This window comes from Coffea arabica, chromosome 5e, assembly GCF_036785885.1.
Source record: "Coffea arabica cultivar ET-39 chromosome 5e, Coffea Arabica ET-39 HiFi, whole genome shotgun sequence".
NCBI classification, from domain to species: domain Eukaryota; kingdom Viridiplantae; phylum Streptophyta; class Magnoliopsida; order Gentianales; family Rubiaceae; genus Coffea; species Coffea arabica.
The window spans coordinates 40,583,143-40,608,230 of record NC_092318.1 but is presented as its reverse complement, the minus strand read 5'-3'; the positions used below and the strand labels follow the sequence as shown (position 1 = coordinate 40,608,230).

At 36.4% G+C, this 25,088-nt stretch overlaps 1 protein-coding gene and 1 non-coding gene across 2 annotated transcripts; one reads left to right on the top strand and one right to left on the bottom strand.

Moving 5' to 3' along the window:
• Positions 1–10,455: 10,455 nt before the first annotated feature.
• On the bottom strand, positions 10,456–10,562 carry LOC113719590 (small nucleolar RNA R71). The gene has a single exon (XR_003454928.1). It is a non-coding gene; the product is annotated as a small nucleolar RNA R71 (small nucleolar RNA).
• A 158-nt stretch (positions 10,563–10,720) lies between these two features.
• LOC113694771 (uncharacterized) lies at positions 10,721–15,454 on the top strand. Its single transcript, XM_072049699.1, has 7 exons — positions 10,721–10,750; positions 10,921–11,475; positions 11,590–13,404; positions 13,831–14,007; positions 14,192–14,226; positions 14,625–15,214; positions 15,417–15,454. The coding sequence occupies exons 1-7, from the start codon at positions 10,721–10,723 to the stop codon at positions 15,452–15,454; spliced, it is 3,240 nt and encodes a 1,079-aa protein (XP_071905800.1).
• The last annotated feature ends 9,634 nt before the right edge of the window (positions 15,455–25,088 follow it).

The window sequence follows — 25,088 nt, the reverse complement described above, 5'->3', positions numbered from 1 at the left end:
GAATAAGTATATACTTAATGGTGGCTGCTAGTAGCCGTCTTTATATATTTAGAAATATTAATATTGTCTATATATTTTGAGAGAGAGATAGGGAGAGAAAGAAAATATATGTATGTATATTTGTGTTTGTTTAATATATTTGCTTTTATATATGTGTTTATTTCTATTTTGCTTGTTGTATGTAGGTTTATTTATTTTATTTTATTTTTGGGTACATTGGAGAGCCTAAAGGCCCATTACACAGAAACTAAACAGGAGTCGTCACCCTAATTATATTATACAATTCAAAAGAATTTTCCACATTACCTGATTAGGACTTTAATAGAGGGCTTGTTTGGATGCCAAATTTTTTGCAGTTTTTAATAAACAAAGTTAATAGTAACATAAAAAAAACTCCCAAAATTTATTTACACATCCCACAACACCCAAAAATACACACATATCTCTCTCTTCTACTACTACTCTCCAACCTCAACTCACCACTGTCAATGCCACCTCACAGCCACCGGTCCTATTGCTGGCACCGCCGTCTCTCTCTCTCTCTCTCCCTCCCTCTTTCAATCAACAATTTGGACCAGATCCAGCTTCTCTTCTCCTCTCCTTGCTCTTTTGATCAGTGATTTGGATGAAATTCAACCCAATTCGGTCCAGATCTGGCAATGGAGGGAGGGTAGGGGTTGAGCGGGGGGAGAGGAGAAGAAGAAGCAGAAGAAGAATGGTAGAGAAAAGGGGAAGAAGGAGGAGAGAGGTGGAGGAGGAAGGGTGGACAAAGGGAAAAAGGGAGAGAGGAAGAAAAAAAGAGAAGGAGAGGCAGCATCGATGCCAAGGATGTGTTGGTCGATGGCCACTGGCGTCAACGATCGCCAATGGTTGGAGAAGGGATGGTAGGAGGGATGAAGAAGAAGAGGAAAGAAAGGGAAAAAGGAAAAAGAAAAGAAAAAAGAAAACATTTTAAATTTTTCAGTAAAATGTTTTTATATAAATCCTACAATAAAATTTTATACAAAATCTCAAAAAATTCATATAGGTAGAATTTAATAAAATTAGCAAGGCTAATTTAAAAACTTTAAATGTAAATTAGTGAGTCTAAAACAAAACTATTGAGACATACTTGAAGAAATATGAATTATAATACTAAAAATCAGTCTTTCTGGGGTGAAGTGTATATTTTTAAGATTAAGGGTGACAAAGTGTAAATCATCCTTTTTTATTTTCCATTACATTAGTATTATTGAAAGCAAACTCCCAATCCCTTCTAGCTGGCGCCACAATTTCTGCATACTTTATAGTTCATTAGTCATTACCAACTACTGATATTTTACTACTACTATAAAGGGTTTTCAGTTTTCATAAATGATATTCTTTTTACGGACAGCTGTCCAAAGAAAAGAGAACAAATTTTATATACATTACCAACTTGCACAATCTCTCGTGCAAACTAAATTATCATGTCTGCCTTGAGTTATTCTTTTTTCTTTTTTTTATCTTCCTTGAGTATTTGCTGATAATTGTTATTATCTCATGCAAACCAAGATGAATATATCCACAAACAGTTCAGCCACATTGGAAGTACAGTGAAAAACGTAATTTCAACAGGAGAACTTGTTGGGTATCTTAAGGTGATGGAATTGTGAGCTTGTTTTTATTGCTTTTTGCACAATGCGTTTGAGATGTTCTTTAAGGAGAAAGACATGAGGTCGTCGTCATCAACAATTACCACGTATTTTACAAGAAGGTGATTTTTTTGCTTGACCAAACCAAAAAACAAAAAAAAAATGTTTTGTTTTTAATTGTTAGCGTAAATCAATTAATCTTGTAATCCCAGTTCGTCTTATAAGGTGGGTTTTGTGTGAGAATTGAAACAGACTTTTTTTTTTTTTTTTTGTTTGGAGAATCCAGGAGTTGGATTCTTTAAATGCACAAGAACTAGGTAGCAGAATAATCTCTTTGGCCATAGTTGATTGATTAGCTTTCACCATTATTCTTTTTAAGTCTGTCACTATGTAGTCCAATGATTCAGTGCTCAGCTTTGTTGAGTTCTCAATTTGCAAGAACGTGTTCGTTGGTCTTAGGATCAGGAGGTTTGCTAACACGAGAACAATAGAATTCTGCTCAAAGTCCCAAGGTTTTCTTTCTTTTGTTCTGCACATGAAGTAAGAGAAAGGCACAAAAGAAAAAGGGGGCATTTACCATCCCAAATCCAATATGTGTAAAAGAGAGGCATGGAACCATTAAAAGTAATACTAATACTAATAACAGGTTAAGTACTACATAACTTAAACCCTATTCAAATAACAGCCATAATTGGAAGTACAGGTGGCAATTTGGATTGAGATCCATTTATCCATCCATATAATTCATAATTAAATGGATTTGAATTAGCCATTTATAGTGTTGGTTTTAAATGGTTGACCAAAGTAAAACTATTAAATTAAATAGATTTATATGAATTATCCACGAAAATTATATATATTCATTTACTTAAAAACCAAATAAAAGAAACGGAAAGGAAATGACTAAAATATTTCTTGTTGCATGTTTTTCAACTCTATCTCATTCCTCTGTTCTTTAGTGTTGGCCTCCGCGTTTATTCCACCGGCCTTATGAACACGTTGATGATGATGGCAACTAGCAGCCGCCATCAAATCATAAACGTGGTGTCTCAATGATGTACTAGTTCCGACCTTTTAACTCTTTTACCGCAGTGAAAAAGTTTAATTGTGGACAGAAAATAAAGAGAGCAACTAGTGCCTTGCCTACTCAAGTTTGTGCTCAGGAGTGACAAATAAAGAAAGATAGCCTTTACCTTTCCAGTATGACTAAATGCTTGTGTTCCATTCTGGTTTCAAGCCAACTTAAGGATTAAGGCTTAATGGGGTGGGAGATCAAGAGATTAAATATTATCTCCTATTAATTGTCACAATATGTGATTTTTTCAAAAAATTCATACCAGCGTGGTTTAGTCCTCCATAGGTCGAGTTGGACCTCCCTCCTTTGATTGTGATGTGATTCAATCCTCATTAATCCCCTATTAATCACCATATGGCTATTTGTACAACAATCTTCATGGTTAGTTCCAATTATTTTTGTCATTTATTGATTTTTGTCATTTTCAACACCTAAAATTTACAAGTACATAAAAAATATCTTCATATTACAAGAAATGGTAATACGAAAAAAAGTAACCAAAATATTTAAATTGATTATAAATGGATAATTGGTTTTTATTTAATCCATTTAGATTCATGTAATAAATGGATCTAAATGAACTGGATAAATTTCATCTACCATCCATTAAGTCAAAACCAATTATGAACCATTTATCCATATTGCCACCTCTAATTGGAAGCATGTAAAAGTGAACCTATGGTAAATTGCTTGACGCACAAGTCATCATCGCTATCATCAAAGCTGCCGCCCGTCCTTGTCGCTGAAGGACGGGGCATCAAAATATCTGAAAAAATAACCCAGAAATGAACACAAGTTTAGACGAGATAACCCTCACCAACAAAACAAACAACCAAAACGACATATGTGAAATCTTACGAATTCGTGTGTGTGACGCCCCCACTTCTCCCTAAGGCGAACAAAAGGGTATCCGCGGGACGCCTGCCCAACTCTCGCCAGGACTCAAGCAATCACCATACAAGCTTATAGCGGTGCTAGAAGTCAACAACCAGAAAAGATAAAGACAAATAGTGCGGAAGCGTTCAAACTTAACGAAATATAACAATTATCTAATCCGTACATCGGGTTTTCATAACACAGTCCAAAATATACAATATCCCAAAAGTCTAGACAAAAGAGTTGGAACCCTATTACAAGAGTACACAAAAGAGAAATTCCTCTGAATCTCACTCCAAGTCCAAATCCTGTTAAGGAAAATAAATCTACAGGGTGAGTAAAATGCTCGTGAGACCAAGAATACACATGCAAGCACATTGTTCAAGTAACAACCCCAATTTAACAAGTAAAGCGACAATATTGCAATAAATAACAATCCGAACGGAAAAGTAAATAGAAACAATTCAAGGATATCGGAACTCTCAGGAGCTAATTTCCACTTGCTTTGCCAATGTCATTCGTATACCTTCCCGCGATGACACTCCGTCAACCGGGTCGGTATTTCCATTCCGTAGATCACCACTTATTTCCCTCCGTCCACCGTGCACCTCCCGGGCCCGCAAGACATTTATTAGGCGATGCTCCTCGAGTATGCCAAGCAAGACCTCTCATTAGGTCGAGCTTCATTATCTCATGGCTCGCTAAGGTTCCTGACCAGACCCATGCCGGCTCGAGTCCAAGGTCGGCCTATGAGTTTGGGCATCCCACATTTACATTTGAGAGTCGAGGAGATTCACTCCAATGACGTATGCAGCCATAGCATACCATTTCATTTCATTCAATCATTCAATCATTTCATTTCATTCAATTAAGTCATTCATAATTCATTCATTTCATTTGAATCATGAGTCATTTATTTCAAATAAGGACGAGTGCGGTAAAGTACACACTCGCCTCCATTTTCAAAATCTTCGAACAATCATAACAATTAAGCATGTATCAAGTATTCATACACTTGACACTCACCAATATAAGCAATGAGGAAGAAATGTCCCTCGGAGCTTTAGGCATTCATTGTGGGATCCTCTTGAAGGTCCTCATGTGCGCCTGAGCAAATAATAATAGACTATCATTCACAAACCCCCTACTATATATTAAAGAAGATCGTACCATCGTACAATCTTAGAAAGTCTCGTGAAACGATCCCAAATTATCCTAAATCGAGGCTCTCAAGTGAGGTTTCAAAATACAGGAGAAATTTAGTTTTCATCTTGGAAATCAAGTATAAAACGTTCAAGTAATATCGAAGGAATAAGAAGTACTTGAAAAACCCCATTTCCTTGAAATTCGGAAAATTTCAGTTTTGATACGATATTTTGAAAAATCGTATCTCACATTCCACATGTTGAAAATTGGAAAACTTGGTACCGTTGGAAACTTCTTCCAAGGTATTAAAAGTTCCTAGAATACACTTTTCTAAGATTTCAAATGGAAAACATTCAAATATAAGCTCGAAGTCGTTGTTTTGGTTCATAAGGCAGATTTAAGTTGGTTTTTGGCCGACTTTGAAAATTCGGCAAAATTCACTCGATTGGAACTAGTTTTTCAAATTTGGAATTCTTTTAGAGTCACAATCCAAGTTTACAACAAAACAAGCGGAACGAGAAACGGAGTTCTGAATACTAATTTATGGCAACTCAAAGTTACCAAAATTCCCTTGTGAAACATGGGTTTTCCAAACTCGAGTCATGAACTTTGGTAATTTATTTGAGCCATGAAACGGCCTCGGAATAACACCATAATTAGCAGTATAATACTACCATATAAGGGTTGTCCGTCTACCAAATTTCATGGAGAAATAACATCGGAAAGGTAGTCAACCAAACAACCAAAGTTTCAAAAAATCCTAAGGCAAAACTGCCTTGAGCTTTTCGTTTTCCATTCCAAACATTTGGTCAAGGAAAATCCTTCAAACATGGTTCATTTGTGTAAGAAAAGCCAAAGGAACATTCATGATACATTTGGTAAGTGTTTTAACTCCAAGAAATTCAATTAGCAAGTCCACACCAAGTCTAGCATCAATTCTGCCCAAAATTTAGGGTTTTCAAGAACAGGGCAGGTTTCATATTTTGATCACAAATCATTCAATTCAACTTGGAATTGAGCATGGTTGGTGTCGTTCGAAAATAAATTCATAAAACTATAATTTCACAGAAGCAATTATTTTGAAATTCAGCACACAACTAGCTCAAATTTGAGCCTCAAGTTGTAGCTTCTGAACTTCGTTCCAGGAAAATAGAGAAACATGACAGTCATTTTTAAACGGTTGGTACGGGATACTCAGGTGGAATTAGGGTTGCGTTTTATACCATTGGAAAGCTGGGAATATCTAGTTTCAAATTCCACTGACGGCACTTGATTTCGACCTCGGAGCACAGAGTTATGGACGAAACAGTAAGGCTGTCTGAGCATTACAGGAAAATTTTTCCAGATTTGCTAACTTTGTGAGATTAATCCATTTGACCAACCAAACCTCAATATTTTTCGATGAAACTTTATACATCATCTATACAACATATAAACATTATATACAAGCCATTGAAACCTCAAAATTCAGCAAAAATATGCACGATCATAACAGGGGCAGAATTGAAAACTTTACATCCATGCACTCCTTGCAGTTTATACTAGCTATGCACCATTAATCTACCAATTTGAGCACTAAACCAACATTAAATCCATCATCAAGCATCATATCAGTCATCAACCCAAGAGTGGGAGTTCATAGAGCCCACATTCAAAATTTTCCAACAATAACAAGCCACCCACATGAATATCTAAACTCATAAGTGTAAATCAACTTCCATAAATCAAGATTTCAATGGTTGATCGTCACTTACGTTTGTTGATAAGCTAAGCAGAAATTTCAGTCCTTCCCTTGACCAAGAAAACCGTGGTTTGCAGCTCTCCTTTGTAGCTTAATGTGATTTCCAAGTATTGAGCTAAGTGTAGTTCAATTTTGGTTGAATTTGGTGGAGGTTTGTGCAAGATTTGGAGATGAAAATTTGAGAAACTTTGAGTTGTTTTTTGCAGCTGATGGTTCGGCCAAAGTGAGAGGGAAAGAGAGAGAGTGTAGTGCTGAAATAAAGCTTCTAAAGTAAGCTTAAATGTGTGGCCACAATTCACCCGAAAGTCAACTCTCTCTCGCGCGTGTACGCGTGCATGTTGGGCTCGATTTCTCTCGAGTTTATTTCACTAGTGCACTAAACCTCTAATACACTTATTTTAATATGAATATTATTCACTCTTAATTGTCCCAAAATAATGGTGTAAAGTCCCTCAATTAATCGCGCGCGTGAAAACGCGTATTTTCAATTCAAGCGCGATAAAACGAAACCTCCAAGAATTTCTTATAACGATATTACTAATAACTATCATTTGAGTACTTAAACATAAAATTACCTATTTTAGGACCATTATACAAGTTTCCAATTTTCCAAATTTATTGTGCTCTCAAACGATTAAAATTTCCAAACGTGCTTTCACTTTTTCACTAAACGAGCCTCCAAAAAAATAATTTTTGAAATAAGTCACTTTAAAAATAAAATGAAACTATAATTCCATGTAATTAGGTCTAATTGGGATAGAAAATAATAATCAGAGTAAATGGACAATTAAATATTTAAATATGCTCGGAATGGATTTTAAAAATAATAAATTTTTGCGAGACATCACATCTTCTACCCCTTAAGAAAATTTCGTTCTCGAAATTTATCTTGATCGATGAACAGGTTTGGGTACTTTTCTCGAAATGCTTTCTCGACTTCCCAAGTCGCTTCTTTTAGACCTTGGTTCCTCCAAAGAACTTTCACCAACGGTATCTGTTTATTTCTCAATTCTTTCACCTTTCTATCCAGAAGTTTCACTGGTTTCTGCTCATAGGTCAAAGTTTCATCAATTTCGATACTTTCCGGTCGCAAAATATGAGAAGGGTCTGGATGTACTTCTTAAGTATAGATACATGGAACACATTATGAATTCGAGATAAACTCAGCGGCAACTCCAACTTATATGCCACATTCCCCACGTGTTGGATAATCTTATAAGGTCCTACAAACCTCGGTTGTAGTTTCTTTCCTTTCCCCGTCATCAAACTTGCTTTCAGAGGTGTAACCTTAAGAAAGACTAGATCTCCAACCGCACATTCCAAATCCTTCCTCCGATTATCCGCATAGTTTTTTTGACGGCTCTATGCGGTTTGAATTCTCTGGCGTACCGACTTTACCTTTTCATTAGTGATAAGAGTTTATTTTACGTATTTTTAAGTGCATTTTATTAGTTAATTTTGAGTTGATTATTTAGTTTTATAAATAAAATAAAGAGGTTTTTGGTAAAATTATATATTTTTGGTAAAAGTGGATAATATTGCATTTCTATTGATTTTAATGGTAAAAATTTCATTTTTATGCAGGAATGATGATTCAATCACCAAAGGATGTCAAATGAGGTAAAAAATAGAGATTTGGTGATGAATTCAAGTGGCAACAAGAAGAATGAAGTGAAAAACGTTCAAGTGAGGAAATGCAATACAAGTCAGTTTTGACACTCTTCAGTATTTTGACCATATCTAGAGCTACACTTATCGGATTGAGGTGATCTTTATACCATTTTAAAGCTAAGAACGAGACCTACAATTCGTATGAAGACATCGAAATCCATTTCTGCCATCTTCATGGGCAAAACGTTGGAATACAGAAGCTGCATTCTGTGGTCGGAAGTTAAAACAGAGGTTTGAACAGGTGACAGTATTTCGATCATATCTCAGGCTACAAAGCTCCGATTTGGATGATTCTTGAAGCATTGGAAAGCTAACTCAAAGGGATACAACCTTTGTGTTTTGCACAAAAGCTAGTTTGGCCTTTATCATGGAGAACATCGCAGTTGAAATAAGGCCAGAGTGAAAACGCGAGTTTATGACGCGTTTTGTGTAGGCGCGTTTTATAGCCGAAATTCTGCAAATTGACTCAGTCAATTCTCTTGTGTTCATACCACTTTCCAGCTATAAGATGCAAGGGAATTCGGTGCACATGCTTCTGCAATAAAAGAGAAGACCAAATGAGTGTGGACAAAAAGGAAACATCATATCTTTGACTTCTTTTTACAAAATCTAAGTGGAGGAAATTATGAAGTGAGAGGAATGGAATTTCTACCACCTTTTATGCAGAAACATAGGGGAGAAGCCTGGCATTACCATACGTAGCTAGTTTTCCTTCTTGCAACAAGTTTTCTCTCTAGTTAAGAGTTCTTAGAGAAGCATTTGGTTTTTCACTTGTAACCATCTTGTACAAGAACATAGCAGGAATTGGAGAGCTTTACCTTCAATTGGCTAAGCTTTCTTTTACCTTTCTTATACTTGTACTTCATGATGTTTTGCATTAATAAACTTGTGAGTTTGATTGTTAAATCATTCATGAGTAGCTAATTTCCTTTATCTAGGGAGTAGATGAAGCTTATGGCCAAATGATATGAAGTGATTGTGATTTATGCTTGTTATGTCTTGTATTAACTTATCTACTTGTGTATGTTGGATTACTTGTTGTTGCTTGATCACCAATAGCAGGTTTATAGTTGTTTTTACTCATTGAGAAATGGTAAAAATAATGGAATGACATAAGTAGAACTTGAGTAGTATATTCATGAGAATAGAAATACATTCAAGTGGATAAAATCTATATTTAAGGTATGCACAAAACAGATTTAGTATTTTCCAAGAGATTAGGAAAAACTAATCTGTTTTAACCCATTATTATCATGAAAATGTGATTTTGGTATCGTTGGAAATGAATCATTGGTTAAACAAGAGTAGTAACAAGTGTTAAATTCATTCGTTTTAGATCTTTTGTGTTATATGTGGAATCTACATCCCTAGATTTTAATATTTAGTGAATTCTACTTCTATTGTGAAATTGCATTTATCTATTTAAGAATTTTTGTAGTTGAATTAAATTTTGAAGTTTCTGCTCAAATTAATTGTAAGTCTAAATAATAGAGTAAATTAGTATCTAATAATTGTTTCAATTGCTCCTCGTGGGATCGACCCGATACACATCTTGTACTACAATTGCGACCTGTATACTTGCAGTCCAACGGGTGTAAATTCGGAATTAAACTTGCACTTAAAATAAAAACCCGTCAAGTTTTTGGCGCCGTTGCCGGGGAGCGGCAATATTAGAGCCTAATCATCTTTATTAATTTAGACAGCTTTATTTTTTTTAGATTATATTTAATCTTATATTGTAATCAGTTTTTTTACCATTGAAGTTGCATAATATCCCTTATTTCTGTTTGTAGTGTATGCACCGGGAGTCTCGAGAAGTCGCACCTTTCGATCCAGAAATTGAGAGGACACTACGTAGACAAAGGAGGCACACACAACAGCAGGAGGAGCAAGAGATTTGGCAACCGATAGAGGAAATTTTGATAGAACTACCATTTGAAGAAGAAATGGCTGAAAATGAAGCAAATAGGCGAGTTCTACGAGATTTTGCTCTACCGGGAACACAAGGATCTCAAACAAGCATAGTAAGGCCTACGGTAAATGCTAACAACTTTGAGATTAAGCCATCACTTATCCAAATGGTTCAACAATCTCAATTTGGAGGTAATGCTGTAGAAGATCCTAACTCACACTTAGCTACATTCTTAGAAATATGTGATACAATTAAAATGAATGGAGTTAGTGATGATGCTATAAGGTTACGGTTGTTCCCATTTTCATTAAGAGATAAGGCAAAAATGTGGTTACACTCTCATGCTCCTAACACTTTTACCACATGGGATGATTTATCAAGGGCATTTTTGAATAAGTATTTTCCACCTGGTAAGACTGCTAAGCTAAGAATGGATATCACTGGTTTTAGTCAAATGGAAGGAGAATCATTATATGAAGCATGGGAAAGGTTTAGAGATTTGTTACGAAAATGTCCACACCATGGACTACCCGAATGGCTGATTATACAAACCTTTTATAATGGTTTATCTTTCTCCACTAAAACTATTATTGATGCAGCCGCAGGTGGAGCTTTAATGGGTAAATCACCCTAAGAAGCTCAGAATTTGATAGAAGAAATGGCCGCAAATAACTACCAATGGGCCAATGAAAGAGGTAATACGAGACGTCACGCAGGTATGATAGAAATGGACACTCTCAATATGCTGAGTGCTCAAATGAATAATGTGATGAAATTGCTAAGTAGTCAAGGTGGAGTTGGTCCAAGTTCATCTAATGCACGCGTAGCTTGTTGCTCTTTCTGTGGAGGTGAACATGATATTAATGAGTGTGTTGATTCTGAGCAGGTACAATTTGTCAATAATTACAACCGAAATGCTCCAAATAATCCCTACTCGAATACTTACAATCCGGGGTGGAGAAATCATCCAAACTTTGGAGGGAAAGATCAAGGCAATCAACAAAGGCCAACCAATCCGCCGGGATTTCAACCAAGGCAACCACATGCTGAAACTAAACCAAGTTGGGAGATCGCGGTGGAAAAACTTGCTAAGGTGACTTCGGACAGATTTGAACGAGTAGAAGGGAGACTGGATCAACTCACTACAATGTACAGGAATGTAGAGGTCCAAATTGGTCAAATTGCTAGTTCTTTGAATAATCGAAATCAAGGAGAATTACCTAGCAAAACAGAGGTCAATCCTAAGGAGCAGGTGCAAGCCATTACTCTTCGTAGTGGTAGACAATTAGAAGATCCTCTAGTGGTGGAAGTTGAGAAAGATGAGAACGAAAAACAAGAAGAAAAGCAGAGGAACCAAGAGGCGATTGTGGAGGAAAATAGTCGGGAGAATCCAAGAGAAAAGCAACCATCATCTTCCACTACCATTCCAATACCTCCTGCGGTTCCATTTCCACAAAGATTAAAGCAAAATAAGTTTGATAAAGATTTTGAAAAATTTGTTAAACTTTTCAAACAATTGCACATTAACATTCCTTTTGCCGATGCTATTTTGCAGATTCCGTCTTATGCGAAATTTCTCAAGGAAATCATGACTAGAAAAAGAAAGTTGGAAGACTGCGAAACAATAGCATTAACGGAGGAATGTAGTGCAATTATTCAAAATAAGCTACCACCGAAGTTGAAGGATCCGGGGAGTTTTTCTATACCTTGCACCATAGGTAACGTTGATTTTTCTAAGGCATTGTGTGATCTTGGTGCTAGTGTATCATTAATACCTTTAACGGTGGCTAGACAATTGGGTTTGCATGAGCTTAAACGCACTAATATCACTTTGCAACTAGCGGATCGGTCTATTAGATATCCATTGGGAGTGTTGGAGAATGTATTGATAAAAGTTCAAAAATTTATCATTCCAGTGGATTTTGTGGTATTAGATATGGAAGAAGATATATCTATGCCAATTATTCTAGGTAGACCATTTCTAGCTACTGCAGGTACTATTATTGATGTAAAAAATGGCAAGCTTAAGTTTCAAGTAGGTGAAGAAGAGGTAGAATTTAATTTGAATGAAATGGAAAAATATCCTTCTTTTACCGATCATGCTTATTCTATTGGCACAATTGATAAACTAACCCAAGAGATGAGTCAAGTCAACTTTGACTTAGATCTTCTTGAGTATTGTGTAATGAGTTTAGGTAAGCAAGAAGATGGTTGTGAAGAAATTGAAGAATTTGCCAAGTACTTGGATTTTCAAGCACCTTATAAAAGGGGTAATTTGTATGAAAGTCTTGGCCAAGGAAAAGGGTTTTCACAACCTTCAGAAATTGAACCTCCAAAGTTAGAGCTCAAGCCACTTCCGACTCATCTAAGGTATGAATTTCTTGGAGAAAATAAAACTTTACCTGTAATTGTTAGTGCTGACCTTGATGATGAACAGTGTGCAAAGTTGTTAAGAGTTCTAAGAAGGCGTAAGAAGGCAATTGGATGGACAATTTCAGACATTAAAGGTATAAGTCATTCTATATGCATGCATCGAATTTTATTGGAGAACGGTTGCAAACCAGTGGTGGAAACACAAAGAAGACTCAATCCAAACATGAAAGAGGTGGTAAAAAATGAAATTCTTAAGTGGCTTGATGCAGGTATAGTCTTTCCTATCTCCGATAGTGTTTGGATTAGTCCAATTCATGTGGTACCAAAGAAAGGTGGAATAACTACAATCATAGGTAAAAATGATGAATTGATTCCATCTAGACTTGTGGTAGGGTGGAGAGTGTGTATCGATTATCGTAAGTTAAATACGGTAACAAGAAAAGATCATTTTCCCCTACCATTTCTTGATCAATTATTGGAGCGAATAGTCGGATATGAATTTTACTGTTTTCTTGATGGTTTTTCAGGATATAATCAAATAGCTATAGCTCCAGAGGATCAAGAGAAGACCACATTTACATGTCCTTATGGCACTTTTGCCTTTAGAAGAATGCCATTTGGGTTATGCAATGCTCCCGCAACTTTTCAACGATGCATGATGGCTATTTTTTCTGATTATATTGAGAAAATTATGGAGATATTTATGGATGATTTTTCTGTGTATGGTTCATCTTTTGATCAGTGTCTTCATAATTTGGAATTGATTTTGCAGAGATGCGAGGAAACAAATCTTGTACTGAATTGGGAGAAATGTCATTTTATGGTAAAAGAAGGAATTGTTTTAGGACACAAGATTTCCTCCAAGGGAATTGAGGTGGATCAAGCCAAAATAGAAGTCATCGAAAAATTGCCACCCCCAAGCAATGTCAAGGGGATAAGGAGTTTTTTAGGACATGCTGGCTTTTATAGACGTTTTATTAAAGATTTTTCTAAAATAGTAAAGCCATTATGTGATTTATTATGTAAAGATACTCCTTTTCAATTTGATGACAATTGTTTGGTTGCATTTGAAAGGTTGAAGAAGGAATTGATTTCGGCCCCAATTATAACTTCGCCTGATTGGTCACTACCATTTGAATTGATGTGTGATGCAAGTGATTATGCGGTTGGAGCAGTTTTGGGACAAAAGAAAGAAGGACGGTTGCACGTCATTTACTATGCTAGCAAGTTGCTAAATGAGGCACAACTCAATTATGCAACTACAGAAAAAGAGCTATTGGCAGTGATATTTGCTTTGGATAAATTTAGATCTTATCTAGTAGGATCTAAAGTTATTATATATACGGACCATGCGGCTCTTAAATATTTGTTACATAAAAAAGATGCAAAACCAAGACTAATTCGATGGATTCTTTTATTGCAGGAATTTGATGTGGAGATAAAAGACAAAAAGGGAACAGAGAATCTAGTAGCGGATCATCTATCACGCCTAGAATATATTCCAGTCAAGGATCAAGTTCCTATTCAAGAGAATTTTCCGGATGAGTTTGTCCTAGCAATTATCAATTCTCCATGGTATGCTGATATTGCTAATTTTTTGGTAAGTGGAGAGATTCCAAGGGGATTTAATTACCATCAAAAGAAGAAATTCTTACATGATGTCAAAAGTTACTTTTGGGAGGAACCATTGCTGTATAAACATTGTGCCGATGGTATGGTACGTCGATGTATTCCCGAAAATGAGGTACATAATATTTTATATCATTGTCATAACCTTGAAACAGGTGGACATTTTAGCACCTCAAAAACTGTGGCAAAGGTATGGCAATCAGGGTTTTATTGGCCAACTATGTATCGAGATGTTCGGAAATATGTTAAAAGTTGTGATGCATGCCAAAGAACTGGAAATATATCTCGAAAGAATGAAATGCCCCTAACTACCTTCTTAGAAGTTGAATTATTTGATATATGGGGTATAGACTTTATGGGACCATTTCCAAGCTCTTTTAATAATAAGTACATCTTAGTAGCAGTGGATTATGTTTCTAAATGGGTAGAAGCAATCGCTTCACCTACTAATGACTCTAAGGTTGTACTCCGATTCCTTAAAAAGAACATTTTTTGTAGATTTGGTATACCTAAGGCCATAATAAGTGATGAAGGAAAACATTTTTGTAACAAACAACTGGATTCCTTATTGTTTAAATATGGCTGTAGGCACAAGACATCACTCCCGTACCATCCTCAAGCCAATGGACAAGCGGAGCTAGCTAATCGTGAGATAAAGCTCATTTTGGAGAAAACTGTGAATAAATCACGCAAGGATTGGGCTACAAAGCTAGATGACACGCTATGGATTTACCGAACGGCATTTAAGACTCCCTTAGGGATGTCGCCGTATCGTTTAGTCTATGAAAAAGCTTGTCACTTACCTGTAGAGATTGAACATAAAGCTTATTGGGCTATTAAAACAATTAATATAGATTTTAATCTTGCAGGTGGAAGGAGATTACTTGAACTGAGTGAATTGGAGGAACACCGGTTACATGCATATGAAAATGCCAAAATTTACAAAGAAAAGATCAAATATTGGCATGACAAGCACATTATTCCTAAACAATTTCAGGTAGGGCAAAAAGTGCTTTTATTCAATTCACGCCTGAGGTTATTTCCAGGAAAATTGAAGTCAAGGTGGTCTGGACCATTTGAAGTCACTCAAGTATTTCCCTATGGAGCGGTTGAAGTGGCAAATTCAAGAAATGAAAAGTTTAAGGTCAATGGACAACGATTGAAACCCTACTTGGCAGGTGAAATCGTACCCAAAGGACTCATATGTCTTTTGGGCGACTCTTCTTCAATTTAAGAAACTGAATGTGTGAGTCGAGCCAACGACTATAAACAAAAGCGCTAATTGGGAGGCAACCCAATATTTAGGTTATATTTGTTAACTTGGTGTGATTTTGTGGTTTGAATCAATGTTTTAGCTAAATTGTTGTTTTTGTAATGTAGGGTTGGCAATTGAAGGCAAGGATGACCATTTGAGGTGAAAAGGGCAAACTTTGATCAAGCAACTCAACCCCTCGATTTACGTTAAAAGTGTTTTTGATTCATTATAAAGGGGTAAAATGCATGTTTTTAATGTTTTACATTTGTTCCAGTCATTAAAATTGGCAAACAAATGATCTATGATGCATTTTGAGTCATTGGGGTACCTTTTGTAATTTTTCAAAAGTTGAAATTCTGCTAAAAATCGAAGCAGAAAATGCGTTTTCCAAGAAAACGCGACTACAAGTCGCGTTTCTCAGAATCGCGTTTTCAATTCTGCGCCTGCAGAACAGAAAACGCGCCCTTAAAACGTGACTTGAAGTCGTGTTTTGGAGGAAGTCGCGTTTTCTCGCCTGAGCAAAACTGGAAAACGCGACACAGATAAACGCGACTTTAAGTCGCGTTTTAATACGTAACCGCGTTTTCAATTCTGCGAGATTTGTGCAGAAAACGCGGCTTTAAAAACGCGCGTTGAAGGCGCGTTTTAGGTTCACTTTTCTGCTTCAAAAACGCGATTTCCAGAACATTTCTTCACTTCTCCAATTTTTCCAGCCGCGTTTTTCTTCTTCTCTTCTACCCAACTCACAAATCTTCATTTTTACTCCATAATCTTGCTAGAAATCATCACCCCAACACCTTTTGAGCTTCATATACCCTTTTTAACCGATTAAAATCCAAGAAAAACACCTAAAATCAGGTTTTTGAGGGATTGAAGGTTAGGGTTCTTAAACTCTAATTTCTTCAATTGGAGGTCAATTGGAGGTTGTTTCATAGGGCTTTTTGCATTTTTAGCATCACCAAACATCCTTCTACGTGATTGAGGTAAGTTTCTTCATCAAATCTTTTGATTTTAGAAGTTCATATTTTTTTATCCTGAGCTATCTGACATCTTTTAATTTCGAAAATTTGATGAGGTTCATGGCTATTTTTGATTTTATTCATGATTATTATGATTGTTTAAGCATGTTTAAATGTTTAAATGTAGCAATTTATTGGTTTTCAAGTACTTTAAAATTCACAATTGCTATATTTAGATGAAATTGGAAAAAGGAACTAGGATGTTTTTGAGCCATTGGTGATGTTAAATTATGGTTAAAAATGGTTAGTTGATGATGTTTAAGCATGTGCATTGTGTATAGTGAGTAATTTGGTTGATTTGGTGAGTTAATTAGCTTAATTTTTGCCTAAACATGATTATAGCTAAAAGTATATTATTATTGTTAATTCTAAATAGTTATAATCATAATTGTTCCTAGTTTCACTAATTAAATTATAATTGATACATATCTTGTGTAATTTGGTGATTTTGGGCAACTTTAGGCAGAAAATATGTCTTGTACGATCATTGAATGATTAGAACTTGAGCAATTGTATTTGAGGTTATTTGGATTAATGCTGAACTTTTGTTGCCAAATAATGAGTTGTAGTACATGTGGATAATTGAAATATTTTTTAGGTACTATGCCAAGGGGAAGAAGAGCGGTACTTTCATCCTCTAGTAGTGAGGAGAGGGAGATTAATGAAGAGATGGAGGTGACTGAAGAGGAGAATTCACCTTCTCCTCCACCAATTAACCGTCGACCTGGTGAGGGCACCTCCCGTGGAGCGGGAAAATCGGTATTTGACAGTGCTAGGTTCAACACTCGCAGGAATCAGGAGTGGCATGAGGCGCATGCTAATTTGGAGTTTTTGTTTGAGATGCACGTCAGTCCACCAGTTGAGATGATGTACAACATCTCAGAAGCTTTTGCTCAGCTAGGATGGGCTCCGATTCTCACCCTTCCAAACCATTACTACCCAGAGTTGGTGCGCGAGTTTTACGCCAACATTGAAAGTAAGGCGCGCCATAGTGGAGAAATAGTTGAGTCCTGGGTGCGTGGAAGACGAATCACCTTGTCACGGCAAGATTTGGCTGCTATTTTGGGGTGTATGGATGACGGACGTCCAGTAGACTTGAAGAAGGAGTTTGTTCCCCCGAATAGGAGGTGGGATCCCTCATTGGCCATGGCTAGGTTTGGTCTCGAGTACCAACCTTTTCGCTCTACCAGAAAGGAGACTATATTGGCGAATGTATTCGAACCTCGTCATCGTCTTATCATTTACATGATGGCTCACAATGTCATCCCAAAGAAGACGGGGCACACGGAGGTCCGCAAGAGCGATATCTACTTCTTGGATTACATGTTCCATAACCGGACATCTCCATATTCTCGGATTTCATTGCCTAACATCATCATCAGCCACATTAGGTCTACGGCGAGGCGTAAGACAACTTCCTTCAAACTTTCATTTCCTCGTCTATTGACTTTCATCTTCCCCCGTTTTGAGGTTCCCTTGGAAGGCATGCGGCGGGAGTATGTTCCACCACGTGCTGAGATGACTATCACTACTCTTCGCCGCCTTGGTATTGGCACGGGAGACATTCCACGCCCTGTTCAGGAGCAGAGACAAAAGGCTAGACATGGTCGGGATGAAGCTGAACCTTCTACTGCAGCACCACCTCCTCCTCCACCACAAACTAATTGGCAGCGACTTTTTGACCATATGGAGGACTTTGCATTCCAGTTCGCTGACGTTAGGAATCGTCTAAGCCGAATTGAAGATCATTTGGGCATTCATCCACCGCCCAATCGTGATGCAGAGGATGACGATGATGCCGAGGGGGATGACTGACTTGGCACACTGCAGAAGCTATCTTTAGTTGATGAACTTTCTTGCCTAATTATCTTAACTTGTGGAACTTAAGATGTTTAACTTCATTTTATTTTTCTGTTTTCTATGTGGTAGGTACTTGTATTTTGACAGTGGTTCGTGATTAGTGGCTGATAAGGATCTCAGCCATTGACTTGGGGAGTACTTCTTTCTTTTCTTTTCTACTTTTGTTTATTTCCTTCCCTACACATTGAGGACAATGTGTAATTTAAGTGTGGGGGGGAGAAATATGTGTGGTACTTGTGATTTTAGTTGTTTTTGATATAATTCTTGTGCTTAAATTATGTTTCTTGTGGTTGCTGGCAGGGAGTTTTAGTCCACTTTTAAGGGGAGACTTTGTCAAAATTTTTCCAAAACCTTATACATATATATGTTATTAACTATAACAAATAAATAAAATTTTGTCACTTATCCTTTTGAAATAAATATATGCGGTTTTGATACTTCTTTTCTCATGAAATTTGGAAATGATTTTTATGTGATTATAATTTTTACATCTATAGGAAAATATATCTAGTAAAGTGGAGAAAATTATGCCTACATTTTGTATATTTGATGAAAATTCTTCTTTTTATCTAATTTTATAAGATAAGAAATTAATATGGTTAATAAGTGTCATACTCTTCTCATGATTACTCTTAGAGGGAATTTTATTATATATATATATATTGAAAATAAAAAATAAAAAAAAATAAAAAAAATGGGTTATTCTACTCCAATGATTCTCATACCGAGTAACCGGGGGTTGGCATCTACAAATGTCGACATTCGCGTAAAAAGGTACTTGAATTAAGAGTATGCAAAGCAACTTGAGTATGTGAAATGTTGAGTAACCGGGGATCTGCATCTAAAAATGTTGATCTTCGCGTCAAAAGGCATTTTTCACAACTTAAGTAATATTTATCCCTTAAAATATATTAAAAAAATAATAATAATAAAATAAATAAATAAAAAGTAAATTAAATCCCTCTTTAAGAAAAATAAGAAGTTGATCATGAGATTAGTTAGCATCTTTATTGACTATAGGAGTTGCTTGCATGCGAAATTTGATAAAAATAAGAAGTTGAGTTGAATTGGTAAAATTATGGTATACTTGGCTCTTCTTTGCTTGATATTATGAGTACTTGAACTTAATGGAAAGATCACATAAGGGTTATTTACCTTGATTCAAGGAAATGGAGTTGAAATACTACATATGTTTATTTTCAATTTTTTTGGATCATTGATGGTTAGAATTTTATATTGCTTGAGGACAAGCAATGATTCAAGTGTGGGGGTATTTGATAAGAGTTTATTTTACGTATTTTTAAGTGCATTTTATTAGTTAATTTTGAGTTGATTATTTAGTTTTATAAATAAAATAAAGAGGTTTTTGGTAAAATTATATATTTTTGGTAAAAGTGGATAATATTGCATTTCTATTGATTTTAATGGTAAAAACTTCATTTTTATGCAGGAATGATGATTCAATCACCAAAGGATGTCAAATGAGGTAAAAAATAGAGATTTGGTGATGAATTCAAGTGGCAACAAGAAGAATGAAGTGAAAAACGTTCAAGTGAGGAAATGCAATACAAGTCAGTTTTGACACTCTTCAGTATTTTGACCATATCTGGAGCTACACTTATCGGATTTAGGTGATCTTTATACCATTTTAAAGCTAAGAAAGAGACCTACAATTCGTATGAAGACATCAAAATCCATTTCTGCCATCTTCATGGGCAAAACGTTGGAATACAGAAGCTGCATTCTGTGGTCGGAAGTTAAAACAGAGGTTTGAACAGGTGACAGTATTTCGATCATATCTCAGGCTACAAAGCTCCGATTTGGATGATTCTTGAAGCATTGGAAAGCTAACTCAAAGGGATACAACCTTTGTGTTTTGCACAAAAGCTAGTTTGGCCTTTATCATGGAGAACATCGCAGTTGAAATAAGGCCAGAGTGAAAACGCGAGTTTATGACGCGTTTTGTGTAGGCGCGTTTTATAGCCGAAATTCTGCAATTTGACTCAGTCAATTCTCTTGTGTTCATACCACTTTCCAGCTATAAGATGCAAGGGAATTCGGTGCACATGCTTCTGCAATAAAAGAGAAGACCAAATGAGTGTGGACAAAAAGGAAACATCATATCTTTGACTTCTTTTTACAAAATCTAAGTGGAGGAAATTATGAAGTGAGAGGAATGGAATTTCTACCACCTTTTATGCAGAAACACAGGGGAGAAGCCTGGCATTACCATACGTAGCTAGTTTTCCTTCTTGCAACAAGTTTTCTCTCTAGTTAAGAGTTCTTAGAGAAGCATTTGGTTTTTTACTTGTAACCATCTTGTACAAGAACATAGCAGGAATTGGAGAGCTTTACCTTCAATTGGCTAAGCTTTCTTTTACCTTTCTTATACTTGTACTTCATGATGTTTTGCATTAATAAACTTGTGAGTTTGATTGTTAAATCATTCATGAGTAGCTAATTTCCTTTATCTAGGGAGTAGATGAAGCTTATGGCCAAATGATATGAAGTGATTGTGATTTATGCTTGTTATGTCTTGTATTAACTTATCTACTTGTGTATGTTGGATTACTTGTTGTTGCTTGATCACCAATAGCAGGTTTATAGTTGTTTTTACTCATTGAGAAATGGTAAAAATAATGGAATGACATAAGTAGAACTTGAGTAGTATATTCATGAGAATAGAAATACATTCAAGTGGATAAAATCTATATTTAAGGTATGCACAAAACAGATTTAGTATTTTCCAAGAGATTAGGAAAAACTAATCTGTTTTAACCCATTATTATCATGAAAATGTGATTTTGGTATCGTTGGAAATGAATCATTGGTTAAACAAGAGTAGTAACAAGTGTTAAATTCATTCGTTTTAGATCTTTTGTGTTATATGTGGAATCTACATCCCTAGATTTTAATATTTAGTGAATTCTACTTCTATTGTGAAATTGCATTTATCTATTTAAGAATTTTTGTAGTTGAATTAAATTCTGAAGTTTCTGCTCAAATTAATTGTAAGTCTAAATAATAGAGTAAATTAGTATCTAATAATTGTTTCAATTGCTTCTCGTGGGATCGACCCGATACACATCTTGTACTACAATTGCGACCTGTATACTTGCAGTCCAACGGGTGTAAATTCGGAATTAAACTTGCACTTAAAGTAAAAACCCGTCAAGTTTTTAGCTTTCTCAATCCAAGACACTGTAGTCGGGTCTAAAATCTTCTGTTCACCTAATTCATCCCAACAAATCGGAAATCTACATTTCCGACCATAAAGCGCTTCATATGGGGCCATTTGTATAGAACAGTGAAAACTATTATTATAGGCAAATTCCACCAGAGTCAAAAACTTATTCCAACTATCACCAAAATCTAGAACACAGGTCCTTAGCATGTCCTCAAGAGTTTGAATTGTCCTTTCAGATTGTCCATCGATTTGAGGATGATAAGTGGTACTAAAGTTCAACTTAATTCCCAACATTTCTTGCATCTTCTGCCAGAATCTCGAAACAAATATCGGGTCTCTGTCGGACACGATACTCACGAGAATTCCGTGCAATCTGATAATTTCATCCAAATACAACGTGGCCAACTTCTCTAACGGGTATTTCATATTAATCGGCAGAAAATGAGCCGATTTGGTCAATCTATCCACTATTACCCAAATAGCATCATGGCCTGTTTGTGTCCTAGGTAAACTCGATACAAAATCCATAGTAATATTTTCCTATTTCCATTCAGGTATCTTTAGGGGTTGCAAAAGTCCCGATAGTTTCTGATGTTCAGCCTTAACTTGTTGACAAACCAAGCATGTTTGGACAAATTAGGCAATTTCTCTCTTCATATTCTCCCACCAATACAGACTCTTCAGGTCTTGGTACATTTTATTCCTTCCAGGATGTACCGTAAATTTTGATCGGTGTGCCTCTTCTAAAATCTCTTTCTTAAGCTCCTTATCGTTTGGTACCACTATTCGATTCCGAAACTTCAAAATACCATTTGATTCCAAGTTAAAATCCGACTTTTCTCCTCTTTCAACTTTTTCCAACCATTTCGACACTCCAGCGTCCTTTCCCTGAGATTTCTTGATATGTCCCAACAAAGTGGAATTCACTACTATATTCTCCAAAATGACCTTCCTCGATTCCAGTCGAGAATTCCAATAGCTGACTTCTTCCAACAAGTGTAGTTCCTTAATCATCAATCCAGCCATTTGCACTTGACGACTCAAAGCATCGGCCACTACATTAGTCTTTCCTGGATGGTACTTGATCGTGCAGTCATAGTTTTCCAGAAATTCCATCCATCTACATTGCCTCAAGTTCAGCTCCTTTTGAGAAAATAAGTACTTAAGCCTTTTGTGGACTATAAAAACCTCGAATGTCACTCCGTACAGATAATGTCTCCATTTCTTCAAAGCAAAGATCACAGCCGCTAACTCCAAGTCATGAGTCGGGTAATTCCTTTCGTGCGGTTTCAATTTTCTAGAGGCATATGCTATCATTTTGTCATTTTGCATTAAAACACATCTCAATCCTTCCCTAGATGCATCTGTGTAAACCATAAAACTATCCTTCCCATTGGGTATAGCTAACACTGGGCCTTTGGTTAAACGTCTGTTCAATTTCTGAAAATTCTCTTCGCACTTAGGACTCCAAATAAACTTCTTACTCTTCTTGGTCAGCTCGGTGATTAGTCCAGCAATTTTAGAAAAATCTTGGATAAATCTCCGGTAATACCCTGCTAATCCAATAAAACTTCGGACCTCGGTAGTTTCGAAACAGCTTTAACTTTAGCTGGATCCACTTTAATCCCATCCTTAGAAATTATGTGTCCCAAAAAAGTCACTTCTTTTAACCAAAACTCACACTTGCTAAACTTAACATATAACTGGTGTTCCCTCAGAGTTTGTAAAACAATTCTCAAATATTTCTCATGATCTTTCACATTCTTAGAATACACTAAAACGTCATCAATGAATACCACAACAAATTGATCTAGATAAGACTTAAAAATCCTATGCATTAAATTCATGAAAGTTGCAGGAGCATTAGTTAACCCAAATAGCATCACTATAAATTCAAAGTGCCCGTACCTCGAGTTAAAAGTAGTTTTGGATATGTCCTCCAAAATCCTCAATTGGTAATAACCCTGTCTCAAATCTAATTTCGAAAATACTACCGCCCCTTGCAATTGGTTAAACAATTCATCAATGTGGGGCAATGGGTACTTATTCTTAATTGTGACTTCATTCAAGCCTCTATAGTTTATACATAGTTTTAAACTCCCATCCTTTTTCTTTACGAACAAAATCGGGGCTCTCCACGGAGAATCACTCTCCTTTATAAAACCCCTTTCCAACAAGTCCTGCAGTTGCAATTTCAACTCGTTCAATTCCGCTGGTGCCATCCGATATGGTGTCTTAGAGATAGATGCTACTCCCGGAGTCACATCAATCTTAAAAGTTATTTTCCGTTTCGGGGGTAAAGACTCTAACTCTTCAGGAAATACATCTGGAAAGTCCTTTACTATAGGCATGTCTTCCAAATTCACCTTATCACTAGGGATGTTAATAAGAAAAGCCAAATATTCTAGAGCTCTTTTACTTAATAATTTCCTAACCCGAATCCCTGAGATAAGTGCAGACGAAACCAATTTATCCCTTACATCCAATTTCAGGGTTGCTTTCCCTGAAATGCACAATTCTACAATATTTGTTCGGCAGTTTAACTGGGTATTATAACGGGCTAGCCAATCTATTCCTAAAATCACATCATATCCCTTAATTGCTAAACTTATCAGGTCGGCCAATAATTTCTGCTCTCCAACACAGACTTCACATTCTCTATACACCAGGTTAGCAGTTAAACTTTGATTCCTAGTAGGTGTTTTAACCTCCAAGTCATACGGTAACTTAACTGACTTCAATTCTATCCCACTCATGAAATTAGAGTTTACAAAAGAATGTGTTGCACCCGGGTCAATTAAAACTCTAGCTAAACGATGAAAGATTGGAATTGTACCTTCAACCACTTCAGTCGCTTCAGGGATTTGTTGATAATCCAGTGCATAAACCCTAGCCGCTACTTTCGGTCGACTTCTTCCGGCACTGGTCTGTTTAGAGTTTGACTTTTCTGGTCTCTGAGGGTTACCTCCTGTTTTTGGTGATTTCGGACAGTTGGCGACTTGATGTTCAGCACTACCACAAAACAAACATTTCCCCAACTTCCTCCAACAGTCATTTTCAGAGTGGTTGAATTTACCACAATATCCACATGTAACTTGAGGAGTCACAGCCGAACCAGTAGATGGCGCTCCTTTAGCTTGGGTCGATCCACTACGACTTCCTCTAGCTAAAGCTCCCCTCGAGACTCCAGCAGTTCTTATTCCTCCCATTTCTCTTCCCATTTTGGAAGGTTGTGCACTCTTACTAGCCTGCCCAGATGCAGAGCTAGAGAAATTCCTCTTTCTATTGTGAAGGTCCCTCACTTGCAGTCTTGCACTCTCAACCCTTTGTGCCTTCTCTAAAGCCTCAGTAAAAGTAGAAATTTGGGCTGCGGCCAAACCCTCCTGAATTTTCACATTAAGCCCCTGTACAAACCGTCTAATCCTCTTCTGTTCATTGACTACTAGTTCAGAAGCGTACTTAGAAAATTTAGTGAATTTTTCCTCATACTCTGCCACACTAAGGGCTCCTTGTTTCAATTTAATAAATTCATCCTCTCTCTTTTCTTGAATCAATGGTGGAAGAAACTTTTCATTAAATTCTCTCGTGAAGGTCCAAGGGGTTTGAGTTCTCTCCCATTTTCCTTTTATCATATCCCACCAAGCACGAGCTACTCCCTCAAATTGGAAAGGGCCAAAATTCACTCGCCTATCCTCAGTGTAGTCTAGGGCGGCGAATATGTTGGTCATCCT

What these genes read in the sequence shown, in the direction of transcription:
- LOC113694771 (XM_072049699.1), top strand. Translation starts at nt 10,721, where the DNA reads ATGAAAGAGGTAATACGAGACGTCACGCAG. An exon ending in CCATTCCAATACCTCCTGCG is followed by an intron (nt 11,476 to 11,589) that starts GTTCCATTTCCA and finishes GCTATTTTGCAG; the next exon opens with ATTCCGTCTTATGCGAAATT. An exon ending in CCTCAAAAACTGTGGCAAAG is followed by an intron (nt 14,227 to 14,624) that starts GTATGGCAATCA and finishes ATATGGCTGTAG; the next exon opens with GCACAAGACATCACTCCCGT.